The sequence below is a fragment of the Mustela putorius genome, unplaced genomic scaffold (genome assembly GCF_011764305.1).
Source record: "Mustela putorius furo isolate JIRA1106 unplaced genomic scaffold, ASM1176430v1.1 tig00000785_pilon_pilon_pilon, whole genome shotgun sequence".
In the NCBI taxonomy this organism is placed as follows: Eukaryota; Metazoa; Chordata; class Mammalia; order Carnivora; family Mustelidae; genus Mustela; species Mustela putorius.
In genome coordinates this window covers 9,120,059-9,143,761 of record NW_025421480.1, presented here as the reverse complement: position 1 = coordinate 9,143,761, position 23,703 = coordinate 9,120,059, and the positions used below count along the sequence as shown (strand labels likewise).

General features: G+C 38.3%; 1 protein-coding gene across 2 annotated transcripts in view; it reads left to right on the top strand.

Annotated features, from left to right (window-relative positions):
- The window catches only part of SMYD3 (SET and MYND domain containing 3), a 779,235-nt gene that overhangs the window by 165,629 nt on the left and 589,903 nt on the right, over positions 1 to 23,703 (top strand). For both annotated transcript variants that reach the window (XM_045084747.1, XM_004756807.3), the window contains exons 2-4: positions 5,428 to 5,491; positions 21,304 to 21,411; positions 23,379 to 23,436. In XM_045084747.1, coding sequence (XP_044940682.1) covers positions 5,428 to 5,491; positions 21,304 to 21,411; positions 23,379 to 23,436 — 230 coding nt within the window. The remainder of the gene's footprint in view (positions 1 to 5,427; positions 5,492 to 21,303; positions 21,412 to 23,378; positions 23,437 to 23,703) is intronic.

Below are 23,703 nucleotides of genomic sequence, written 5' to 3'. Positions count from 1 at the left end.
GTGAGTACAGGTGGCAGATGAAAGAGAGATTCTCTGCAATGCACACTGGGAGACTTCCAGGGGATCAAGACATATTGCCTGTGTACTAAGCATACGATTTATGAATGTGTTGTGATACGTTGTTTCCTCTACACAAAGTTTAAAATGGATTTGGCAGGTGCCAGCCCTAGCTAGGAATTTGAGTCACTAGAATTTGTTTTCTGTATCCTTTCCAGGAAAATTCTTTTTCTTTGCCTGGCATCTGTCCATATTAATTTAGGGCAGAGTTTTAATCTGGGATACTTTCCCCTGCTGATAACCAAGGACAGAGAGATAGTCCCTTAAATACTACCCCAAATATTATGATTTGAAGGAGCCAGTCTTTTTCTCTTTAATTTTTTTTTTTAAGAGACAGTGGTTTCTGTTGTATTCATATATAACTTCTTAATTTGTATACTGGACAAACAAGTAATTTTGCTCTGTTTTCATTTCCTTTCCACATTTCTGTTGCCTTTGCTGTTGGCGAAACTCATTATGGCCCAGCCTTTACTTGGAAGAGAGAACTTAACTTGTTTTGCTCAGTGAACCACACTATCTGGAACTACTGAGCAACTTAAGAATTTTTTGTGATTTGACACTGTTCTATACCATATCACAGTTTGCATGAATAAGTGATAGTGGATTCCTTTTTGCTGTTTTGGTAGGTAGAGCTAAAGATAACACTGATTTAGGTATAAAGTAATTTTAATAGCTTCTTTTGGGGGGATAGAATATAATTTATCTCTTAAGCGGAGAGGGTGAAAGAGGTTAAAAAAAACTAATCATTTCCTCTTACTGATACACTGCTAACCTACTTCTTCTATTGCTTTTTTTTCCTTTTTTTTTCAGATTTTATTTATTTATTTGAGAGAGGAAAGCATGAGTGGTGGGAACAGACAGATTGCTTTTTGTTCACAAAGTCCATTTGGACTTGGAGCTAATCATTTTGCAAGCAGGATGTTTCTGCAATCTGTGAAAATTCTGTATTCATTACTTCTCTGTGCCTCGGAGACCACTGTAATTTGCCTTAGACTGTGCACAACTTTTGTCATCTTCAAATATAGTTTATATTTGTTGGGTGTACAAGAGAAGCAGAACCAAATCATTTTGAGTATTGGAAGGAAACTCATTTAACTCATTCTCCTTTGCAGTGCTGGAATTTGCTTCATGGCATGCTCTGCTCCGAACCTTATCCCTGAGAGAGAAGCAGTATCTTTACCAAGGCTCAGTGGGTTTCTAATCGAACACATAACTTTTTTCTTGGATTCAGTTGACATTTTTTTTTGAAACTTGAGAACTTAAATTTGTTTAGTTCTTTGATATGTAAAAGTAACTCAGAACATTTAAATAACTCACGTTAAGGAGTTCCTTCACACATCAAAACAATGATTAAATTATTTAGGTACTTAGACTAATTTTGGTATTTACTGTGCTGACATTCTGTGTTAAAATTCATTAAAGCTTTTGGTAGCTATGGGAGGGAGAGGATACAGTTTGATGTGCTAACTTGTTCACTGACCTTCTGAGGTATCTTGCTTCTGCTCATTAATTTTTAAAATTGAGAAGAAACACTTCATACGTCTGGGGCTTTTAATTTGCAAAAGAAATTGCCTCTGAATAACTAAAACCAGAAAGAGGGAGATGAGGGAAAATCTGAGGAACCAGGTCTGAGGAAGATGGCATTCTGGGGGACCCCAGTGATTCCTCCTCAGGAACGTTCCTGTCCAAAGCATCCTCTCCCCTTTTGGCTAGGATGGGCTGGACACACTGGGTATCTTTTGGCACACTGGGGCTTCTTTTGTTTTCAGGGTTATTGGGAACCCAGCTGCACCCCACCCCCAATATATTGATTTAAGTCTTAGATATGGTAGTGGTTTCCCCTGCACGTTCTTAGTTTGGGTTTTTGGGGGGGTGTTTCTGAGGATAGAGAATGATACTCATGTTTGCTATCTTACTTGCACTGTCATTTTTTTTATGGGGAGAGTTAAGGAGATTCGAAAATTGTACCACTGCTGCCATTTCATCAGAATTCTCTTCGTTTCTTTTTCAGTCTCCTGAATCTTGAGTTCCATTGCATTTTGTTATTTATTTTGTAATTTATTCCATTTTGTTATTAATCTTCCTTCTATGTAATCTTTTAAGATGTTTGTTCATGTTGTCTGTTCTCTCTGTGTTCTGTTTCGTTTTGTGGATTTGGATAATTTCCTTTCCTTCCTTTTCTGCAGTTTTTACATTAAAATTCCTTTTTTGCATGTTTAGCTCATTGATTTTCAGGTTTTCTTCTTCTTTTAAAAAGATTTATTTATTTATTTGAGAGAGGAAGGGGTGGGGGAGGAATAGAAGGAGAGGGAAAGAGATCGCGCTGAGCATGGAGGCCCCACACAGGGCTTGATCTCATGACCCTGAGATCATGACTCAAACTGAAATCAGGAGTTGGACACTTAACCAGTTGAGCCACCCAGATGCCCCTCAGTTTTGCCTCTGTAAGGATGATGTTTGCTTTATCTCATAAGTTTTGATTTTTTTTTTCATTATTTAATCTCATATTTTTGGGACACCTGGATGGCTCAGTTAGTAGAAGGTAAGACTCTTGATCTTAGGACTGTGAGTTTGTTCTCCATGTCGTGTGTGGAGCGTATTTAACAAAAAATACATATTTTCTAATTTTATGATCATTCTTATTTGATCCTTAAATTCCATAAAAACATGCTTTTATATTTTCATGCATATATTTCTCTGGGTTTCTTTTTGTTACTCATTTCTAACTTAATTCCTATATGATTGGAAAAAATGAACTATATGGTGTTGATTCTTTGGGATTTTGAAGATTTACTCTGTGGTCTACTTTCTGGGCAGTTTTTTTTTTTTTAAAGATTTTATTTATCTATTGACACAGAGAGAGAGAGATCACAAGTAGGCAGAGAAGTAGGCAAAGAGAGAGAGAGGGGGAAGCAGGCTACCCTGCTGAGCCGAGAGCCTGATGTGGGGCTTGATCCTCGGACCCTGAGATCATGACCTGAGCCGAAGGCAGAGGCTTAGCCCACTGAGCCACCCAGGCACCCTCTGGGCACTTTCTGGAAATGATCAGTGGGTGCTTAAAAGAAGTATCTGAGTATACTTCATGTATCAGGTATAAGGTTGTGTGTACTGCATGAAATCAAGTAAGTTACTGAGCTCCTTCTTTATCTGCTTGGTCTGTGAATTCCTGAAAAAACTTTATATCTCTCTATAGGTATAACCAGTACTGTTGGTACTTACTGTACTCCAGGCACTATTTTAAGGGCCTTACATATATTAGCTTACTGTGTTGGTCATTCTTCCTTCAAATCTGTTACTTGTTCTTTATATATTTTGAGACAGGATATATTTGCCACTAGGTACCTACCCCTGGGTATTGGAGTCTCTTATCATTGAGGATTGACCTTATTCATCTCTAACAAAATCTTTAACTAATAAAATCCTTTTTTATCTGAAATTGATGTGGTTACACAGGCTTTTTCTCTTAATATTTGCCTGGCATACTGTTTTTATCCTCCTCTGTATGTCCTTTTGTTTGAAGTGTGTAAAATAAACATAGACAGCTTATGGATGGATTTTTTTTTTAATGGTTTATTTATTTTGGGGGGAGAGAGAGAGCATGAGTGGGAGGGACAGATGGAGAGAGAGAATCAGAAGCAGACTCTGTGCTGAGTGCAGTCTGACCTAGCCCTGGATCGCACGAGATCACAACCTGAGCCCAAACCAAGAGTCATTTGTTTAACCAGCTTCACGGCCTAGGTGTCCCGTGGTGGATTTTGTTTGTATCCAGTTTTATCCAAGAGCAGTAATATGGTGTGATGGTCAAAGCAAGAACTTGAATGCCAGATTGCTTGATTTGGATTGTCGCCTGGGGTGTTGATACGTGACAGCTAAAATTCTATACTTCGGGTTGGGAGGCATTTTGGCTTTACTTAGATTTTAACTACCCCCACCCCGCCCCTCGCCCCCTTTTTATGTTCTGTGTCTGACTCTCCCTGTCCCAGAAGTGAAGTACCTGGTATGTTTAGGTTCCAGTTATCTTTGGGATTCTCTTCTTTCCCTTTCAGAATCCTTGCCACCTTCTTGGCACTTCTCTTTACTTTTTATCTCTTGAAAATGAATTGAAGTGTCCTTAAAGTCATCATAATAAGACTGTTTACTTTTAGGACTGTGTGAAAGTAAGTGTAAATCATAGATGTAAAAATCTGTGACGAGTACCCCACCCATTAGACGTGCTTAGAACAATTTGTTCTTGTTTTCTCATTAATATTAACATTACACTTTGACTTTTAGGGCTCATGGGTACCCTCTGTTTATCCACAGGGCTTCCTGCCTTTTGTTTGTCACTATTAATTTTATCATCACATTTATTCTTTTTATTTTGTAATTCAACTTGTTCTTCATTTTTCCTTTTTTATTATACAGGTGATTTAAGGGGATGTAACTTTTGAGCATCTCAATTCAGCATGTGTAAAGTAGTAACTGGATTTAATGAAATTTTAAGATCATTTTCCAGAAGGAGTACACTCATAATTAAACTATATGGTAAGACTTAGATAGTTTTTCCATCCGAAGAGTATAGAATACTTCAACTAGTTGATGGGACTGGATTCTGTATTTCATATGGAGAGTTTAAAGTCTCTCTGTACTAAAGTTTTTGGTCTCAATGGGACCAAAAAAGGTCCCATTGATTTTAATTTATTTTTTTTATTTGAACGAACATTAATGGTCGTGATGATACAGAACAGTGTGAATGTGCTTAATGCCATTTGTTAAAAAACAAGATTCAACTGAGTAAAGTGTAAAGATCTTACTAGCTTTGTTCAGTGGTCATGATTTGGGCAGTGTCTGATGTAGCAGACAGAAAGTGGCCCTGAGATGCTGTACAAAATGAAAGACGTGTATAGGCAGAAGAGAGTTGGAACAGGAAAATTATACTAGGTGAAAGAGTGTGTCACTTTCCTTAGGGGAAAGCTGGGGTCTACCAAGAAGATTACCTAACTAGTAATACCTGATTGGTTGTAAGATTTCATTTTTGGGGGCGCCAACATTGTAGTTAAGTTTAGGGGCTTAGAAAAAGCGACTCCACTGTGGGCCTTGAGTTCTCTTTTTTAACACACTGAAGTATATACTTAAAAATATTTAAAGTGGTAAATATTATGTTATATATATTCACCACAATTTAAAAAAAGACCGTCAGCGGTTATGTCCGTGTCTCACATTGAAGAGGAAAGAAGATGTTCATCAACATGAAAATCTAGTCTTTCGGGAGCATGCGGATGGTGTGAGGACAGCGTATCGGCATCAGCATGCTGATTTATGTTTCTTTCTTCAAATATGGTTCTCACTCATTTCCTAATGTGAATTTTTTTTTTTTTTTTTTTTAAACAGGAAGGAAAAACTGATGCGATGTTCTCAATGCCGAGTTGCAAAATACTGTAGTGCTAAGTGTCAGGTAAGAATGTTCAGCTACAGGGGTTCCTGGGTGGCTCATTTGGCTCAAGTCATGATCTCAGGGTCTTGAGGTCGATCCCTGTGTTGGGCTCCTAGCTCAGTGCGGAGCCTGCTTGTCCCCATCTTTCTGTTCCTCACTCCATGCTCTGGCTCTCTCTTTCACTTTCTCTCTCTGAAATAAATAAATAAAATGTTCATCTCTCTAGAATTGAAACCTTCAAGTTCTCTGCTCTTCTTTTGTGTTCCATTATGCCCATTGGCCTATTTCTGCTTCTTTACAATCTTTGATTTATTTTAACTTATTTTCCTTTAATTTAAAAATTATTGATGTATATGGTAAAATATCATTTCTATGATATCTATCTATATATATAAATATGTAATATCCATGTATCAGGAAGAAAATTGTTAACTCATCTCTTTTTGTCCTCTTGACCTCAGTTCCATTGTCCAGAGATATCTAGTTTCTTGTGTCTTTGCAGAATTTTTTCCTTCTAACACATTCACATATTTATACTCTTTGTTTAGAAAAACAGAGATGGGTTATTCTTATATACCTAAATTCTCCTTTTCATTTTAGAACCTTCTAGAGGAACTTCTGATGTCATCCCACTGATTCTTTTACATGAATGCACCACAGTTGTTACTTCTTCGTTAATGAATCCTTAACCTTTTTTCGTATTTGGTATTGTTAGTAATGGACCAAGCATCTTTTGGTGCACATTTCTGCACACCTTCACAAATTAATTGTAGGATAAATTCTCCCCAGCTATACTGATGAGTAAAAGGATACGTGATTTTGAATTTTTAAAGATAGTACCAAATTGCCTTCCAAGAGTAATTTACGACAACTGACAGAGTCTGTGAGAGTACCGTTGTTAATGTCTTTGAAATTCTTTAAGGGGTGTATAATTAAAATTCAACATCACCTTTTCTTCTAACCTTATGATTAATCATTTCATAAGAAATGTAATTATGCTGTAATGAATTGCATCATAATAAAAAGTGCTAATTGGAGGTTTTGTGTCTGTGTCACTTGCTCTCAACCTTCCACACCCATCCTTTTTGTTTCTCATTTTGGGGTGTGTGTGTCTGTGTGTGTGTCTATGCGGACACCTTTTTCCTTTTTTTCACATCTAGGCCGTGCTCTCTGAGGGAGTTTTGCTCTCTCGCTTTCTCCTTTGAAAATAATTTCTTATAGAAGTCAGAAACCTAAACATACAAATTAATCAGAGGACCCAAGTTCTAATGACTATTAATAAGCCATTAGCTTGTTAAATTATTCCAAAGAAAGCATGAAAACTCTTTGGGCCTCAGTTTCCTAATCTGTACTACTGAGAAGAGCTAATATTTATGAGATATCTACTGTGTATCAAGTACTATTTTATTCTGTTAACTCTTACTTGAATCTTGGGAGTTTACTACGATTGCGCCCATTTTACCAATCAGGGGACTGAGCTACAGAATTGGAAGTAAAGTGCCAAATATCCTATACCGAATAGGCCCTGGAATTTGGATCCAGAGTTCTAATTTCACTTCTAAGCCCAAATTTTATTTTTATTCTAACATTCTGATTAGTTGTAGCTTTCTGTTTCCTATTGTATTCACATTTTTAATGGATTTTTTTTTTTTTTTATTTTTTATTTTTTATAAACATATATTTTTATCCCCTGGGGTACAGGTCTGTGAATCACCAGGCTTACACACTTCACAGCACTCACCAAATCACATACCCTCCCCAATGTCCATAATCCCACCCCCTTCTCCCAAACCCCCTCCCCCCGGCGACCTCAGTTTGTTTTGTGAGATCAAGAGTCACTTATGGTTTGTCTCCCTCCCAATCCCATCTTGTTTCATTTATTCTTCTTCTACCCACTTAAGCCTCCATGTTGCATCACCACTTCCTCATATCAGGGAGATCATATGATAGTTGTCTTTCTCTGCTTGACTTATTTCGCTAAGCATGATACGCTCTAGTTCCATCCATGTTGTTGCAAATGGCAAGTTTTGTTTTTAATAAGGGTGCAACCCTATCCCAAGGAACACAAAACAAAAAATACTAAAATAGAAGGTTCCAAGTAACACTTTCCTAATAAAAATAGGGAATGTGAAAAAATTGGATTATTTTTGCCTCATTTTATAAAGCAAAAGTTCTGTCACAGAACGATACCAGATTTATGTAAGATCATTAGTAATAAGGAAAAGCAAATTATGAAAACAAAGCCATGCTTTTTCCTACAAGATAAATTCTTGGTAGACTATTTTATGGTGATGTTATCTATCTTATTCATGTGAAACTGAAATTTGTTACAAGGAGCTTCAAATTAAGAAGAATATATCTAGAGCCAACAAATTCCATATATCTTCTGGATGACCTTCTTTCCAGTTTCTATGAGCTAAACATTTACTTTTATTTTCCCCTTTTTTTATGAATGTTTTTTTCCTCCAATGCTGCTTTCTCCTCCTTTGTAGTATACTCAAGGAAAAAAAACCCCATTATCTGATTAGAATGTGTTGAGGGAGTTTGGTGGGTTTGGGTATGTCATTTTGATTCATTGTGGTGCTTGTACTTTGACCACATATATTAGCTGTTTACTGTAGCATCAATAATAATGTCATCATCAGATATACTGTAGAAAGTAATGGGAAAATAGCTCCTAAGATGAAAGATACCACATATAAGCCAACTAGTGCATGCTTGTGTGTGTGACAGGGATGAGGGTGTGTAGAGGTGGATGGGAGTCAAAGATTGGCCAGAACATATGCATTTAAACTGCTCTGTTTAGCTCACCCTTCAGGTACAGAATTAAACATTGTAATTATTGTGGATTCCTACAAAGCAGCACAAAATTAAACTGACAAAGCGAACTATGAACAGTAATGAACAGGAGGCAAATGCCCTCGGAATGGAAATTGACATAGAGGATGTGAATTTGTAGCACAAAATCTATAATAGGTTTGCCCTGGAGGGACATAACTTTGGTTCATTAGCTTGGCATTTGATGTGTGGGGCCGTGGCATCAGTGAGTTGTGTGAGAGGGTATTGAGGTGTTAGGAGGTATGATGTCCCTCACTCCCATAAGGCTGGTTTCAGTGTTACTGGTTTTCACATTTACTTTTTAAACAGAAATTAAAGTAAGAGGAGTGAATGTTTCCTCCAGTTTCCTTCCCCATTCCTATTGCTGTTTTCCAGAGGTAATCTCTGTGTTTGTTTTGTGAGTGGAGGATACACACTAAACTGTTCATCTACCCTTATTACCTAGTGTTCACATACATGTATGTATTGACTGTTATGTTCAGTACTGTTTCTTATACTGGAAAATATTTTGTCATCAGTGGGTTTGTAATTCCTCTGTGATACTTTATTATGATGTGTCATATAATGCGATAGAGGGCTTATATATGGAAACCAGTCTGATTTCTATATAACCGAAACATCGTATGTGATTTTGAAATGAAAGAGGAGGGGTGGGCTAAGTTTTCTTTTAAAGAACCATGCTCAGGGGTGCCTGGGTAGCTCGGTTGTTTTACCATTTGCCTTTAGCTCAGGTCATGATCCCAGCGTCCTGGGATCAAGTTCCACTTTGGGCTCCCAGCTCCGCAGGGAGTTTGCTTCTCCTTCTGCCCCTCCTCGTGCTCATGCCTGTGTGCATCTATGCTCTGTCTCTGTGAAATAAATAAAATCTTTAAAAAAAAAAAGCTCAAAATTTGCAGTGTTACTAACAAGTAAACCAATTTCAAGCAAATTCACTAATATTGTTTTATGTCTTCTCGGTTTACCTTGATTCATAATACCTATATTTCTAATTGAATTAATTGCTGATCAAAATAAGCAGCTGGGTACTGTACCAAATTACAATTTATATACTTTTAAAAAGTATTAAAAAAAAAAGTACTTTTGGGGCATGTGGGTGGCTCACTTGGTTGAGCATCTGCCTTCGGCTCAAGTCATGATCTCAGGGTCCTGGGATCGAGCCCTGCATAGGGCCCTCCGCTCAGGAGGGGGCCTGCTTCCCCTTCTCTCTCTTCCTGCCTCTCTGCCTACTTGTGGTCTCTGTCAAGTAAATAAATAAAATCTTAAAAAAATTTTTTTTTAAGATTTTATTTATTTACTTGACAGAGAAAGATCACAAGTAGGCAGAGCGGCAGGCAGAGAGAGAGAGGGAAGCAGGCTCCCTGCTGAGCAGAGAGCCTGATGCGGGACTCGATCCCAGGACCCTGAGATCATGACCTGAGCCGAAGGCAGCGGCTTAACCCACTGAGCCACCCAGGTGCCCCTTTAAAATTTTTTTTAAAAAGTACTTTATTAGCAGGGAGAGGCTCTATTTTATCTTAATGATTACAGACCTCTTTAGAAATGTGAATCTTACTTGGGTTGAAATTCTTTGATGATGTTTAGGTTTTTGGGTTCTACAAATATCTAGGGCCCTAAGCTTGTCTTTGCTCACTTTGCATTCACCTGCTGAGTGGTCCCATCTGCTCCCATGACTTCATTTGGCATCTGTGCATTAATCATTCTTGAAACTCCATCTCTAGTCTTCTCCTTTGTCTGAAAGACCAGACCCATACCTTATGGGGAACCTCTACTCTGGTGGTGTACCTCAAATGCCTTATAGCAGGACCTCAGTGCGTAATCTCTGCCCAAAACAGCATTTGTTTTCGATTTTCAACCGCAGTGAATAATTCGCCAGCCACCCAGTAGTCTGAGTCGCCAGGCTGGAATCATCTTCAGTTTAGATCCTTTCTTGGCTCCATGCCTAGTTAATCAACATGTCCTGCTGATTCTACTACTTATGATCCAAATTGGTTCCCTTCTGTCTTAGTTTCTCCACCAGCACTCGTGTGGACGGTCCTCTGACCTCTCTCCTACATTGACTGTGGTCTGCGCTGTCCTGCCACGTCCTTTTCTCCTTCCTAGCCGGGAGCCAGAGCGCAAACATTCCAGAGTGTGAGCGTGACCTGTCACACCCCAGCAGAAAACTCTGGCCCTCTTCCTCAGAATGAAATTCAAGCTGTGGATTTTGCTACAGTTTTACATCTGAGCCTTTGGCTACGTGAGTCTTTGGGCTTGGACCCAGATCTGCCCCAATACCTATTGAACTCCTTCTACTTATCCTTTATAACCCAGATTAAATGTCGCTCCCTCCTTTCCTAAACTACTGAGACTATTTTGTGTCCCTCCTTTTTCACACAGAAATTATCTTAATGATTGGTTTAATTGGCTATTTCTGCGGTTAGATGACCAGGCTCATTCAGGGGGTACGTTATTATTTCCTGATGCAGATGTAACATTATTGGTTACGGGAACGAATGAGTACATTGGTCAGTGATACTCTTTGTTTGGAATTATTTTTTGAAACACTACATTATCTTTAATCTTGTCTGTTTTATTTTTTTAGTTGAAATATAATTGGTTAGTTTTAGGTATGTAACATAATGATGTGATATATGTATATATTGTGAAATGATCATTACGGTAAGTTTGGTTAATATCCATTGCTACAGTGGTGTTCCTAAAGCTTCTATTACGGATGCAGGAGAGACAGATAATGACAAATGCCCACAATTATGTGAGTGAGTGTGCTTTAGACGAGCAGGAGCTCATGTTTGAAGGACTACAGAAGGACTTCCTGTAGACATGACGTTTGACCTGGGATCTAATTGCCAAATGTAGCCACCCATGGAAAGCTCCGGAACAGATTTTTTACATAGAAGGAACATCAGATGTAAAGAACTGAAGCAGGAACAAACTTGTCATGTTAGAGGAATAAAAAGGAGTTTGATAATGGTGGCAGTCATTACCGTACATGTGTCCAGACCTGTAGAATGGACCCCACTGTTCACCAGGGACTTTGGGTGATAATGATGTGTCACTGTAGGTTCATCGTTGTAATATATGTACCATCTGGTGGGGATATTGATAATAATACAGGTGGCTGTGCATGTGGGGTCGTCAGTATGTGGGCATCCTCTGTACCATCCTCTCACATTTAAAACTCCTCCAAAAAAATTAACTTTAAAAAAAAAATAAATACAGGAAAAAAATAGAAGTTGGAGGTGAGCCTAGTTAGTGAAGATCAGAAGGTCTTCTGGTCCATCCATCTACTGATTCACTTAGCAAACATTAGGGTCAACACTAGAACTTTTCTAGGCCCTGGTGGAAAATTATTGGTTAGTTTGCTTATCACAGACATACTCCCTGCTTCTTTGCTGTTTCCAAGAATTGGCTAAGGAGTTGTATCCATAACTTATATAAAATGTTTCCAACTCAGAAGTAAGACATCACAGTAAAATGGGTTTGATTTGAATGGCCCTTTCAGTGAGATAAACATTAAAAGTGTTGCACATCATTAGTCATCAGAAAAATGAAATTAAAACCACACTGTTGTACCTTTATATACCCACCCACTAGACAGGCTGAAATGCAAAATACTGACTATACCAAGTGTAGTCCAGGGTGTGGAGAAACTGGAACCTCAGGCTCTGCTGGTAAGATAGTAAAGTGGTACATGTGCTTTGGAAAAGTTGGGTAGGTTCTAAAATGTTCAATGTACACTTAACCACATAAACCAGCAAGTTCTACTCCTAGGTAGAACATACACACACAAACACACACAATTACTCAGCCATGAAAAAGAACAAACCACTGAAAAATGCAGCAATATGAGTGAATCTCAGAAACATCATGAAGGAATAGAGCCATATTAGAAGAGGCAGTGCTGTTTGCTGTTCTAGAATACGCGCAAGTAGTGTCTAATGATGGAGACCACATCACTGCTTACCTGGGTCGGAGGGCTTGGATGTAAAGCAAACAAAGGAACTTTGTTTGGGGGGGGATAATGATAGTCTATAACTTAGTTTTGGTGTTTTTACAAGGATGTGTGTATGTATTTGTCAAAATTCATCAATCTGTACTCTTAACACTAGCACATTTTATTGTAATATAAATTATATCTCAAGAAATTGTTTCAAAATTATTGATCACTGCAGGGGTGCCCTGGGCAGTGCAGTTGGTTAAATGTCCTGACTCTTGTTTTTGGTTCAGATCATGATGATCTCAGGGTCCTGGGATTGAACCCCACATCGGGCTGCATGACATTCTCTTTCCTTCTTCCTCTGCCCCTCCCCCAGCTCTGCCCTTTCTCTCTCTCTTTCCTTCCCACAAATAAATAAATCTTTAGAAAAGTTATTGCTTACGCAGACTCTTTAGGTGTGCATGGATTTCCTTTCCTTCTCTATATAATAAAGGAGTCACAGCCTCTCATCCCCTCAAAGAATGAGACTGCTGTTGGGGAAGCCATCCTAGGAGGGTGAGAGGGGTCATGAAGACTGAAGAGAAGGCTGAAGCAAATCTCTGCATCAGAAATAGTAGCATCAAATTTAGCCAGATTCTCCATGTTGACACTCCTCTGCTTACTCAAAGTCATTCTAAAAGCAAGGAGGTGTTTTCAGACTGTCTGACATGCAGACTTTTGGTTAAGTCTCCCTGTAATGCTACTTCTCAATCCCATTCTGTGCTGGATATATACTCTTTGATGCTAGGTCCTTGCTGGATTTCTGCTTGGTAGGCTGGCTGCCGTCTTGGAAAAGACTTCGTGGTTAACTGCCCTTTGACGCGGCCTCCACTGCCCTGTTTGTGCAGCCTGTCTTACGCCCAGTTTCTGACTTATGGACATAACCTTGAACTCCTCATTCATTGATGGCCCTTCTTATACACTTCGGGAGTTAAAAACTTGATAATTATTTGTACCAGGGAGCTAAAATCGCCCTGTTTTGCTAGAACTCGGTGTTGACTTTCTGATTAATCCAGCATGGGAGTTTCTTTCAAAGAAGATTGGATATCTATATGAGTAAGTGAGTTACTTAGTCTTTCTGGCTAAAATGTATCAATTAGGTCATTCCATCTTCATGTGACCTATCATTAGATCAGAGGTTGCCAAACTCTTGTGTAATGGTCTAGATAATAACTATTTTAGGCATTGTGGGCTATATTTTTGTCATAACTACTCAACTCAACTACTACTCAACTTGTCCGAAGGAGTGTAAATTGTAAGCGTGGCTATGTTTCCATAAAGCTTTATAAAAGCAGATGGCAGAATGGATTTGACCTGAATCATGCATTAGACGATCACTGACTTGTTTTAGGGCACTAATATTATTATTTATTATATGGTTGCTCAATGAACAAGGAGACTGTAACTTCATTTTTTAAAGAAATAACGCTTTTTTTCTTGTTTCTTCTGTCAACTTGATGCCCCATGTTAATTTTCCTGCCTCACTCCATCTTTGTATTTGGCTCTGTCTGTCTAATTTGATTAAGGCTAGTGGGAAGGCACTCTTGTTCTTATTTGATACAGCATTCAGTAAGCTTTGAAAGTGGTAAGTCTAATGTCTATTACTAGGTCTCTTGTGTGCTCTGAGGAGATTTTATGCAGGATTTTAATCAATACCTGACAGTTATCTGAGACACCGGCTTAGCCTTCCAGTTTTCTTATTCCAGATTCCAGCTTTTTAGACCTTCATGTTATCTGCCAGCCTGCAGTTCAACACTGGACTACTTGTGAGGCGTGAACAGGGAGATGCTGTTGATTTGCTCTTAAATGGTTTGTGAGGGACTGGATAACTGTTGGGTCTCCTTTCTTTCGTTCAAGTTTCATGGCAACTCAACTATCCCAAGTTATGCTCATAGAAAATCTCTGTCCACATTATTTGTAAGTGGAATGAATCATGACTACGTGGTAAAAAGAACATGAACACCTGTACATGCAAGATGTACCTCATTGGTAGCACACTCATTTATTTATTTATTATTATTTTTATTTAAAATAATACTTTATTTATTCATTTGACAGAGAGAGACACAGCAAGAGAGCGAACACAAGCAGGAGGTATGGGAGAGGGAGAAGCAGGCTTCCCGCTGACAGGGAGCCCGAAGCAGGCCTTGATCCCAGGACCCTGGGATCATGACCTGAGCCAAAGGCAGATACTTAACAACTGAGCCACCCAGGTGCCCCACTTATTTATTCTTTTAAAAGATTTATTTATTTATTTAGAGAGAGTGAGAGTGCCAAGCAGGAGGAGGGTCAGAGGAAGAGAGAGAGAGTCTCAAGCCAACTCCAAGCTGAATGTGGATCCCTTCTTGGGCCTCAATGTCAGGATCCTGAGATCATGACCTGAGCTGGAATTAAGAATCGGACACCTAGCTGACTGAGCTACCCAGGTGCCCTGGTCGTACACTTATTTTTAAAACCGGATATGAACGAAGCTAACCTGGTAAAACAGTTTACTGAGTAAATCTTTGCATTACAGAAGATTTCACTGAAGCACTTATTAACATTTAAACCATTCTTTGAGTTAAAAGCAGGTTTTCCAAAATATTAAAAGTATTTATTGAATGGTAATTCTTCTTTCTCTTTCACGTAAAAATACTTCTCCCTAAATCACAGTTGTTAGACATAAGGTAATTATATTGCTATTATTTGTAAATATAATAACATGATATTTATAGAAAATTCAAACAGATTGGGAAAGCATAAGGAGAAAGGCAAAATAGCTTTTTCTTTTAGGAAAAACTGAAAAAATTATTACCAATTGTTCAGTTGTGTAAATGAATATATGAGGAGCATTCTTACACTTTTACTGTACAGCAGTTACATTTGTGAGGATTAAGTGCATTATAAATATTATTTCTATGCCAACAGTGTGCACATTAAGAATTTTGATGTTCATGGGGTGCCTGGGTGGCTCAGTCATTAAGCGTCTGCCTTCAGCTCACGTCATTATTTCCAGGTCCTGGGATCGAGCCCCACAATGGGCTCCCTGCTCAGAGGGAAGCCTTCTTCACCCTCTCCCACTCCCTCTGCTTGTGTTCCCTCTCTGCCTCCTGCTTGTATTCCCTCTCTCACATCTCTCTCTGTCAAATAAATAAATAAAATTAAAAAAAAAAAAAAGAATTTTGATGTTCATTACCAAACATCTTTCAGAAGGCTTAGGTGGCACCTGAGTGGCTCAGTTAGTTGAGTGCTTTCGGCTCAGGTCATGGTCCCAGGGTCGTGAGACTGAGCCCCGTGTTAGGCTCCACACTGGGCTACAGCCTGCTTGGTATTCTCTCTCTCCCTCCTCCTTCCCCTACTCACACATCTCTTTTTCTCTGAAAGGAAAAAAAAAAGAGAAACTTAGAGTTCTACTAATAGTTTAATAAGTATAGAATGGTATTTTTTTGTTCCTTCTATTTAGTATTACAGTGGCCTCCTTTTTAATCTAGTCTAGATCAGTGGTTATTCAGTCTTAGCTTCATGTGGAATCCTTGGTGGTGATTAAAAAGAATTTGGACACCTGGGCCTGTCTTGTCACTGCTGTCCGAATCTGTTCAGTCGTCCCAGGCTGTAAATTTAAGTATATTTTTTTATGTGTACATGTGCTGCGTATGCCTGTGCACCTTTGTTCTAGATCTGCAGTTTTCTTCTTTCCCAGACCTAACTCTCTCCTTTTTTTTTAAGTTCTTATTTATTTTAGAGAGAGCTAGAAAGAGCTTGTGAGTGGGGGAGGGGCGATGGGAGAGGGAGAGAGGATCTCAAACAGACTCTGTGCTGAGTGCAGAGCCCAATGCCAGGCTCGATCCCAGGACCCTGAGATCATGACCTGAGTGAGAATCAAGATCAGATGCTCAGCCGCCTGACCCACCCAGATGCCTCTCTACCTTTTTATATAATAATTACATTTTCATCCTCGCTACTCTTCTTGAAATGAAATACCATAGTTAAGACAATCTAACTAGTTATATATTTTTAAAAGTCAGCATCAGTGTAATGTTATAACTTGAATGTAAAGGAGAAAAAAATGAAAATACCTTAAAATAATATGTATTTTATTTATATATTTTATTTTTTCAAATTTTTATTTAAATTCTAGTTAGTTAACATACAGTATAGTATTGGTTTCAGGAGTAGAATTTAGCGATTCATCCCTTCCAAATAACATCCAGTGCTGAAACATAACAAAAATAATACATATTTTGTATATAGATGCTCAGGCAAGAGTAGACTAGAAGACATAATTAAGAAGTCAGGTATTTTCATCTACACAGAGTCACCTTGGAAAAGGGAGTACAAAATGTAGGATCAGAAAATAACGTTGTTATTGGTAGGTACCTCAAGTACCATAGCTGATGTTGCCTTCAGTGATATGATTTTATAAAATATTAGATAACCTTAGCTGAAGTTCTTGAAATGCATTCATCCCGTGATTTACCTAGAAAATCCAGTGCTATCAAGGCTGTGTAAAAACAAGCTCTTTGTTTTTATATGTGAAAGGAGGCTTAGTTCCAGGCTCGGATAATTCGGAAGTAAGTTTGTCCCTTCTATAGAATGTTTGATTGGACATTTAAAAGTCGTCTTGGGTTGAACAATTGATTCTTTTTTTAAAAATTAATTTATTTTTTACTTCTTAGAGTATGCAAGCAGTGGGAGGGGCAGAAAGAGAGGGAGAGAGAATCCTTAAGGAGATTTCCTGCTAAGTGCAGATGCTGATGTGGGGCTTTGATCCCACCACCCTGAGACCATGACCTGAGCTGAAATGAAGAGCTGGACACTTAATTGACTGAGCCACCCAGGCACCCAGATGGATTGATTCTTCATTGTATGGAACTATGCCACACAGATGTCCACCATCTCTGGTTCCTGGCCACTCAGGGCCCATGTCTTTCTCCAGGCATCCTAACAAATAAGGATGCCCCCTATACATTTCCCCAACAACCCTCAAGATTAGGGTTAACCCCATTGGGAGCTACTGGTTTACTTAATCAGTTTTTGTTACTGACACGTGGAATCATTATAGATGTCTTCATTTATTTTTTTCCATCCAAAAGTCTTTTTCCCATTGTCTTTGTGTCTTAATGCAGTATTTTAATTTCATTTGTTTTTCATGCTATTTTGTTTTTACTGTGAATCATTGATAATGTTCAACTTTCAGAACAGAAAACATTACAGCCAATGTTGTGGACAAAATCTTAATTACATCCTGCATTGCAGTAAGGGAAGAAAATAGGAAAATGTAAATCTGGGAGGTTGTCTTTGAAAAACTGGCAGATATGTTATGTGCTGTTGAGGTCCAGATCAAAGTTAAAGTTTGTACAGTTTAGATAATGCCTAATGCTCTTGTAGATCGTGAGGTTTTGCTGCAGTGTCAAATGTGGTTATTTAAGAGATTGCTTTGTAAGCCTTTTCTTTGGTGTGCCTCTGTTAGTGAGCTGTATGGTAAGATGCAATGGTGATGCTGAGCATCACCCTAATAATTACTGTTTGAAAAACATGGTTTTTAATATCATAGTACGATATGAAGTAGGCTGTACCTTGACACTGTGCTATAAACCAGTTTTAAGTGGCATGATTACTTTCTATATTTATGTAGGTGTGACTTGGTTTTTAGATGAAAAGAATGAATATCTTTTTCCTGAAGCAAATGGGAAGATAAGTACGTTCTCTGGTGTTTTCCTGCAGTGGTTTAGGAATAGCTTTAAGAAACATACTATCTAGTTTGTAATTACAGTTGAGAAATAGGAGCGCAATATTAATTATGCTGAAGACCTGTTGTTTCGACAGGAACTCTCCAAAATTTAGATGTTTAATTCTCAGGAAGGTCATCTAACAGATCAATAGATTCATTACCTGGGAGTACATTTTGTGGTTACTTCACCCTGGGAAGCCACCAGGAGACGGAGATGCTCAGAACATAACAAAGAAGTTGTGGAATCTCTTGTACTTACAAGTATTGAATCAAATCTGCTCTTAAGATCTTTTGGTCCAGATGGTCTCAGCCTTCGTCTGCTAGGTGCAGTCCTAGCAGATGCTCATGTTTTGAACAGGATCAGAGTGCTTTCTCAGAGACCTCTTCATACTTGTGGTTCATTTCTGCCTACATAGCCGGTCAAATGAGGGCATCTGTCAGCCTTTTCAACTTTTAATACCAAGTGAAAACTCTTCTACCAAAGTTGTGGTTCACCCATCAATCAGAAATAAAAAATATTAGCGATAGTTTTCTATCAGTGGGAATGATCATGAATTTGTTTGCTAAACCCACTCTCATTGAAAGATCAGATGAAGGAAAGAAAATGTATAGCTATATGGGAGTCCATGTCTACCAACCTAACTTCCCAAAGGATGGCAATAACAATCACAGAAAACTGTTCACTAAGTTATACAAGTTTCTCTCATGCAGAGCTTTTTAGCAAACTGAATTATCTCCAATCTCTAAGCAGGGTGGATATTATGTAGCAGTTTTCAAACTTAATTGACAATGGAACCATATTTTTCTTTCTTTTTTTTTTTTTTTTCATTTCATTTTATTTCTTTTCAGTCTTCCAACATTCATTGTTATGCACCACACCCAGTGCTCCATGTGTCCTCCACAATACCCACCACCAGGGTCACCCAACACTCCACCACCCTCCCCTCCAAAACCCCGTTTGTTTCTCAGAGTCCACAGTTTCTCATGGTTCATCTCCCCCTCCAACTTTCCCCCAACCCACTTCTTCTCTCCATCTCCCAGTGTCCTCCATGTTATTCCTTATGCTCCACAAGTAAGTAAAACCATATGATAATTGACCCTCTCTGCTTGACTTATTTCACTCAGCATAGTCTCTTCCAGTACAGTCCCTGTTGATATGGTATTTTTCTAAGGGATCTTACCCATATTGGTAAGTTGCTAATTGCTTCTCCAAGACTAGCCCTCTAAACAATAGAAAATTTTCTTTCACTGACTTATAGTTTAATATTACTTCTTCTAGTGAGTATGGATATTAGAAGTAGTTATGTGTTGACCATTATAATTGTCCAGTATGTTAATTAGCATTCTTGGAATAAATTCCTCCTGTGATTTAATACTTGGTAAAGCTGTGTTTTTCTTTTCTATCAGTTGAGAATTATATAAGCCATTATGTTTTACTTTTTGCCTTGCCTGTAAGGCAAGTCAGGTAAATGTAGTGCGAAGACATGGCAATTATTTCGATCTTATGGGTAGAATACTAAGAACTTTTATTCTCTTTTATGTTTATGTAGCTTGGTGGTGACATTCTACCCTGCCTTACTTTACTCATCTTTAATGTAAGGATACAGTACACCATTTGGATTATTGTGAAAATAAAATGTTTCAATTGTTTAGCCATGTGTCTGACATACTGTAGAATGCTAAGTAAATGCTAGAGGACTATTTTTTTAAAAAAATAACTCGAATGTTTTTTCGTTTCTAATTTTACAACCTTATTTCATTTACATCTTTATTTTGAAACAACTGAGTCTTGTTTAGAAGTGAGTGAAGCTTAAAAAACTAAAAAAACCTACATAAAATACTAAAAAAACAAAAAGATTAGAAACATCACATCAAGAGCATTGCTGTAGTGGATAAGAAGAAATGAAGCGAGGCAGTCATGGGTCACGTTGATAAAAGAAGTGATGCACCCCTTACAAACAGTGTCTTCAAGATTTGAGTTCCGTAGGAAATAGCGGACAAGCCACACCTTCACCCAGGAACTCAACACGGGCAGTTTCTGAGCAAAATGCTGGCTTGAAACTCACAGTTTCTTTCTTTCTTTCTTTCTTTCTTTCTTTCTTTCTTTCTTTCTTTTTTTTTTGGAAACTCACAGTTTCAAAGTAGTTATAGCACTTTTGAATTTTTACAAAACTTATCTATTTGAGAGAGAGAGTGCACTCAAGCTCACGAGTTGGGGGAGGGCAGAGGGACAAGTTGACTCCCCGCTTAGCTTGTAGCCCCAAGTGAGGCTCCATTCTAGGACTCCGAGATCACGATCCTAGCTGATGTCAGACACTTAACCAACTGAGCCACTCAGGCGGCCCCAGGTTTGAAATTTCTGGTTGTAAAGCCAGGATGCACATGAGCGTGAGGCATTTCCATGATGCAACTTGTAGCGCTCAGTCGGAATGGAACGTGTCCGACATGTGGTCGGGCTGTCTCCCACTCACCAGGGTTAAGTCTTAGATACTGTGGGGTGTATTTCCCTATAGAAGTCATTCCATGTGGAGGAGCCTTAGCATTTCTGACTCCAGGATTCAGGGAGACAGTGTCTTCCCCATTGTCCTCTCTCCTCAGGTTTGGAGACTGACTCAGTGGTCTTTTCAGCCACACCAGCACATGGGTAGGATGGTGGGTTAAGTGACCTTATAATTTATCATCCAAAGCGTACTTTTCAAAATGAAAAGGGGCACTATTAGTGACTAGGCCAGGACAACATAAATAAACATCAGCAGTCCTGGGCAAATGACATTTGGTCACTGTAGTTAAGAACCTTTCTGTGTGGTCTTCAAAAACAAAAGGTTTCATACTTATTGTTATGTTAGCCCCTGATAGTTCTACTCCCTAAAGCAGCACAGAAGTTCAGAAGGCCATCTGCCCTGTTTTGATTTTCCTGAACCATGTGTTTATTTTCTAGTTTGGTGTGATATTTTCTTTTTGTATTCAAAATCACTGTCTCTTATTGAATCCTATTAATCAGCTAAAAGATAAAAGACTATCCGATAAATTATTAAGTAAGCCATAATGATTCTTCCTTGGACTCCACAGCCAGATAATAGCTAGGCAGTAAATTAAAGGTGGAGAGAAGCGTTGAAGTCCACGCCTGGTAATTACATGCTTGGCAAAGACTGGATTCTGCATCATTGATAGTATTAGAATATTGCTTTCATTTTCTATTTTGTAGTTATAGTTAAGCTGTTGACATTAAATTCATGTTGATCACTCTCTACACAAAACCGGTGTAAATGAAAGTTACAACATATACCCTCTCCACTCTTGTCTTAACAGAAAAAAGCTTGGCCGGACCACAAGCGGGAATGCAAATGCCTTAAAAACTGCAAACCTAGGTATCCCCCGGATTCTGTTCGACTGCTTGGCAGAGTTGTTTTCAAACTTGTGAGTATAAAACTCATGGAATATGCTTGGGTTTTAATTAAGTAGAGCACTTGGAATTGTGTGTATTATGTATATTTTGAATAAGATTGTATTATTTAGAGAGAGAGAGAGTTGAATGGGGGGAGGGTCAGAGGGAGACTCTCAAGCAGACTCCCTGCTGAGCTCAAAGCCAGAGGCAGGACTCGATCTCAGGACCCCGAGAGCCCGCCTGAGCAGAAGTCTAGAGGAGGACGCTTAACCAACTGAGCCACCTAGTGCCCCATATTATTATTTAAGGCCGACTTTAGACCCCTGTGAAGGTAGAAGGCAGGTTATTCCAGGGAGTAGCTTAGGACAAAAACTTGCCATTTCCCTGTTAACCACAGCATTAGTGTGGCTGGACAGCACAGTGCCCTCTTTGATGGCCCTGTGTGTGTGTAATCCCCTAGAAACATAAGGTCATATATTGAAGACATGAGTTAATCAGAAATGTCTGTTACATTGTCTTCATTACTTTTCGACTATGAACTATTGCATAGGGCAGGTGTATAACTTTTCACTTGCTTCTTTTTTTTTTTAATTTTTTAAAAATTTATTTATTTAACAGATAGAAATCACAAGTAGGCAGAGACAGGCAGGCAGAGAGAGAGGGGGAGGCAGGCTCCCTGCTGAGCAGAGAGCCCGATGCGGGACTCGATCCCAGGACCCTGAGATCATGACCTGAGCTGAAGGCAGAGGCTTTAACCCACTGAGCCACCCAGGCGCCCCCTTTTCACTTGCTTCTTAAAGTGAGGTTTTAATTAGATGATAATTAATCTTACATGGAAGAGTGCTTATCTTTTTTTTTTTTAAATAGCCAAGTTTCACTGAAATTGTTTTCAGTCCTTTTCCCCTCCTCTGCCTAAACAACCACTAGATTCTGTGAAATAAGCCTCTGGCAATACCCTCCAGACTTATTTTTGCCAGGCTTTCACATGAATATCTCTTTCTCAAATTATTTCAGAATAAAGCTCTCTTCCGTTCTGTTGTTTATTGACTTTTTTGGGGTACGGGAAGGCTATAAGATTTTATAGAGAGTTTTTAATCATGGAAAAATACGTTTTTACAACTAAAACTAACACAATGTTTTTTGTCAGTTATACTTCAATTTTTAAAAAATGGATGTGGAATACCAAATGAGCATTGTCTTTGGTCTGAATATATAACTTCTATTATATATTTAGTTACTATTTGCAAATACATATATTGTGTTGAACTAATATATACAAATTTATTTCATAGCATAATACATTCAGATCAAGTTTGTTATTATGCATTTCTTTAATTGCTAGATATTAGAAGTATGATCACTATATTTGGGGCTGGACTTTTTTTTTTTTTTTTTTACTTTATTAATATCAGAAAGAGAACCAGGACCTACTGGATCAGAATCTAATAGAAAGCACTGATAATAATAGATTTGTTCTATTGAGCATTTAGGATTTCCAGGCCCCATGCTAATTGCTTTGCAGGATAGACCTCATTCCATCCCCACCACAACCCAGGGAATCTGTGATTCTCCTGTGTTTTAGATAAGGACATTGTTGACTTTCGACTCAAGGTAGTTTGGTGAAAGTTGCAGTTTGTAATAAACTCTTACTTTTATTCATCCATCTCTGCTTTTCTGTAATTAGTAGTAAAATCCTTACAGTGACACAAGTCTGTAGGTAGAGCTGGGGAAAAAGAAATAAAAGTATGAGAACTTTTTGTAAAAGAATTTTCCATTTGGAAATTAAAATGATAACTTGATTTCTAAGTCATAACTTAGATTTTATTTTAAAATTGTTACTGACTGAATAATTCAACTCTCAGAAAGTGATGAAGAGGAGGAATATATACAACGTCTTTTTAAAGAGTTTTATTTAAGTATCTAAAGAGATTCAAATATATGCATTGATATATTGGAACACTTGAAATTGTTTTTGGTGTTTTCTGCCCTTGCTTTATAGATGGAAGAAACACCGTCTGAATCGGAGAAACTTTACTCATTTTATGATCTGGAGTCAAGTAAGTGATTGTCCATCAGCACCAAAAAAATCCTATCATTTTTTTTGCTGACCTTGTGCATTGCTTTCATTTTAACATTGTTCTGTCTCCTTATTATGTGAGGCAAATCTAATAAACCTTTTCATGTCTTTATATATGCTTGATACATTAGCTTATTTTACTCCAGGGTAGTTTTGACCTTTTAGGAGTTTATAAAGTACTAGAACCTGATCTTTGTTTCTTTTTGATGCCAGGGAACAGTGATGTGAACAAGGGGCTTCCCGGGTT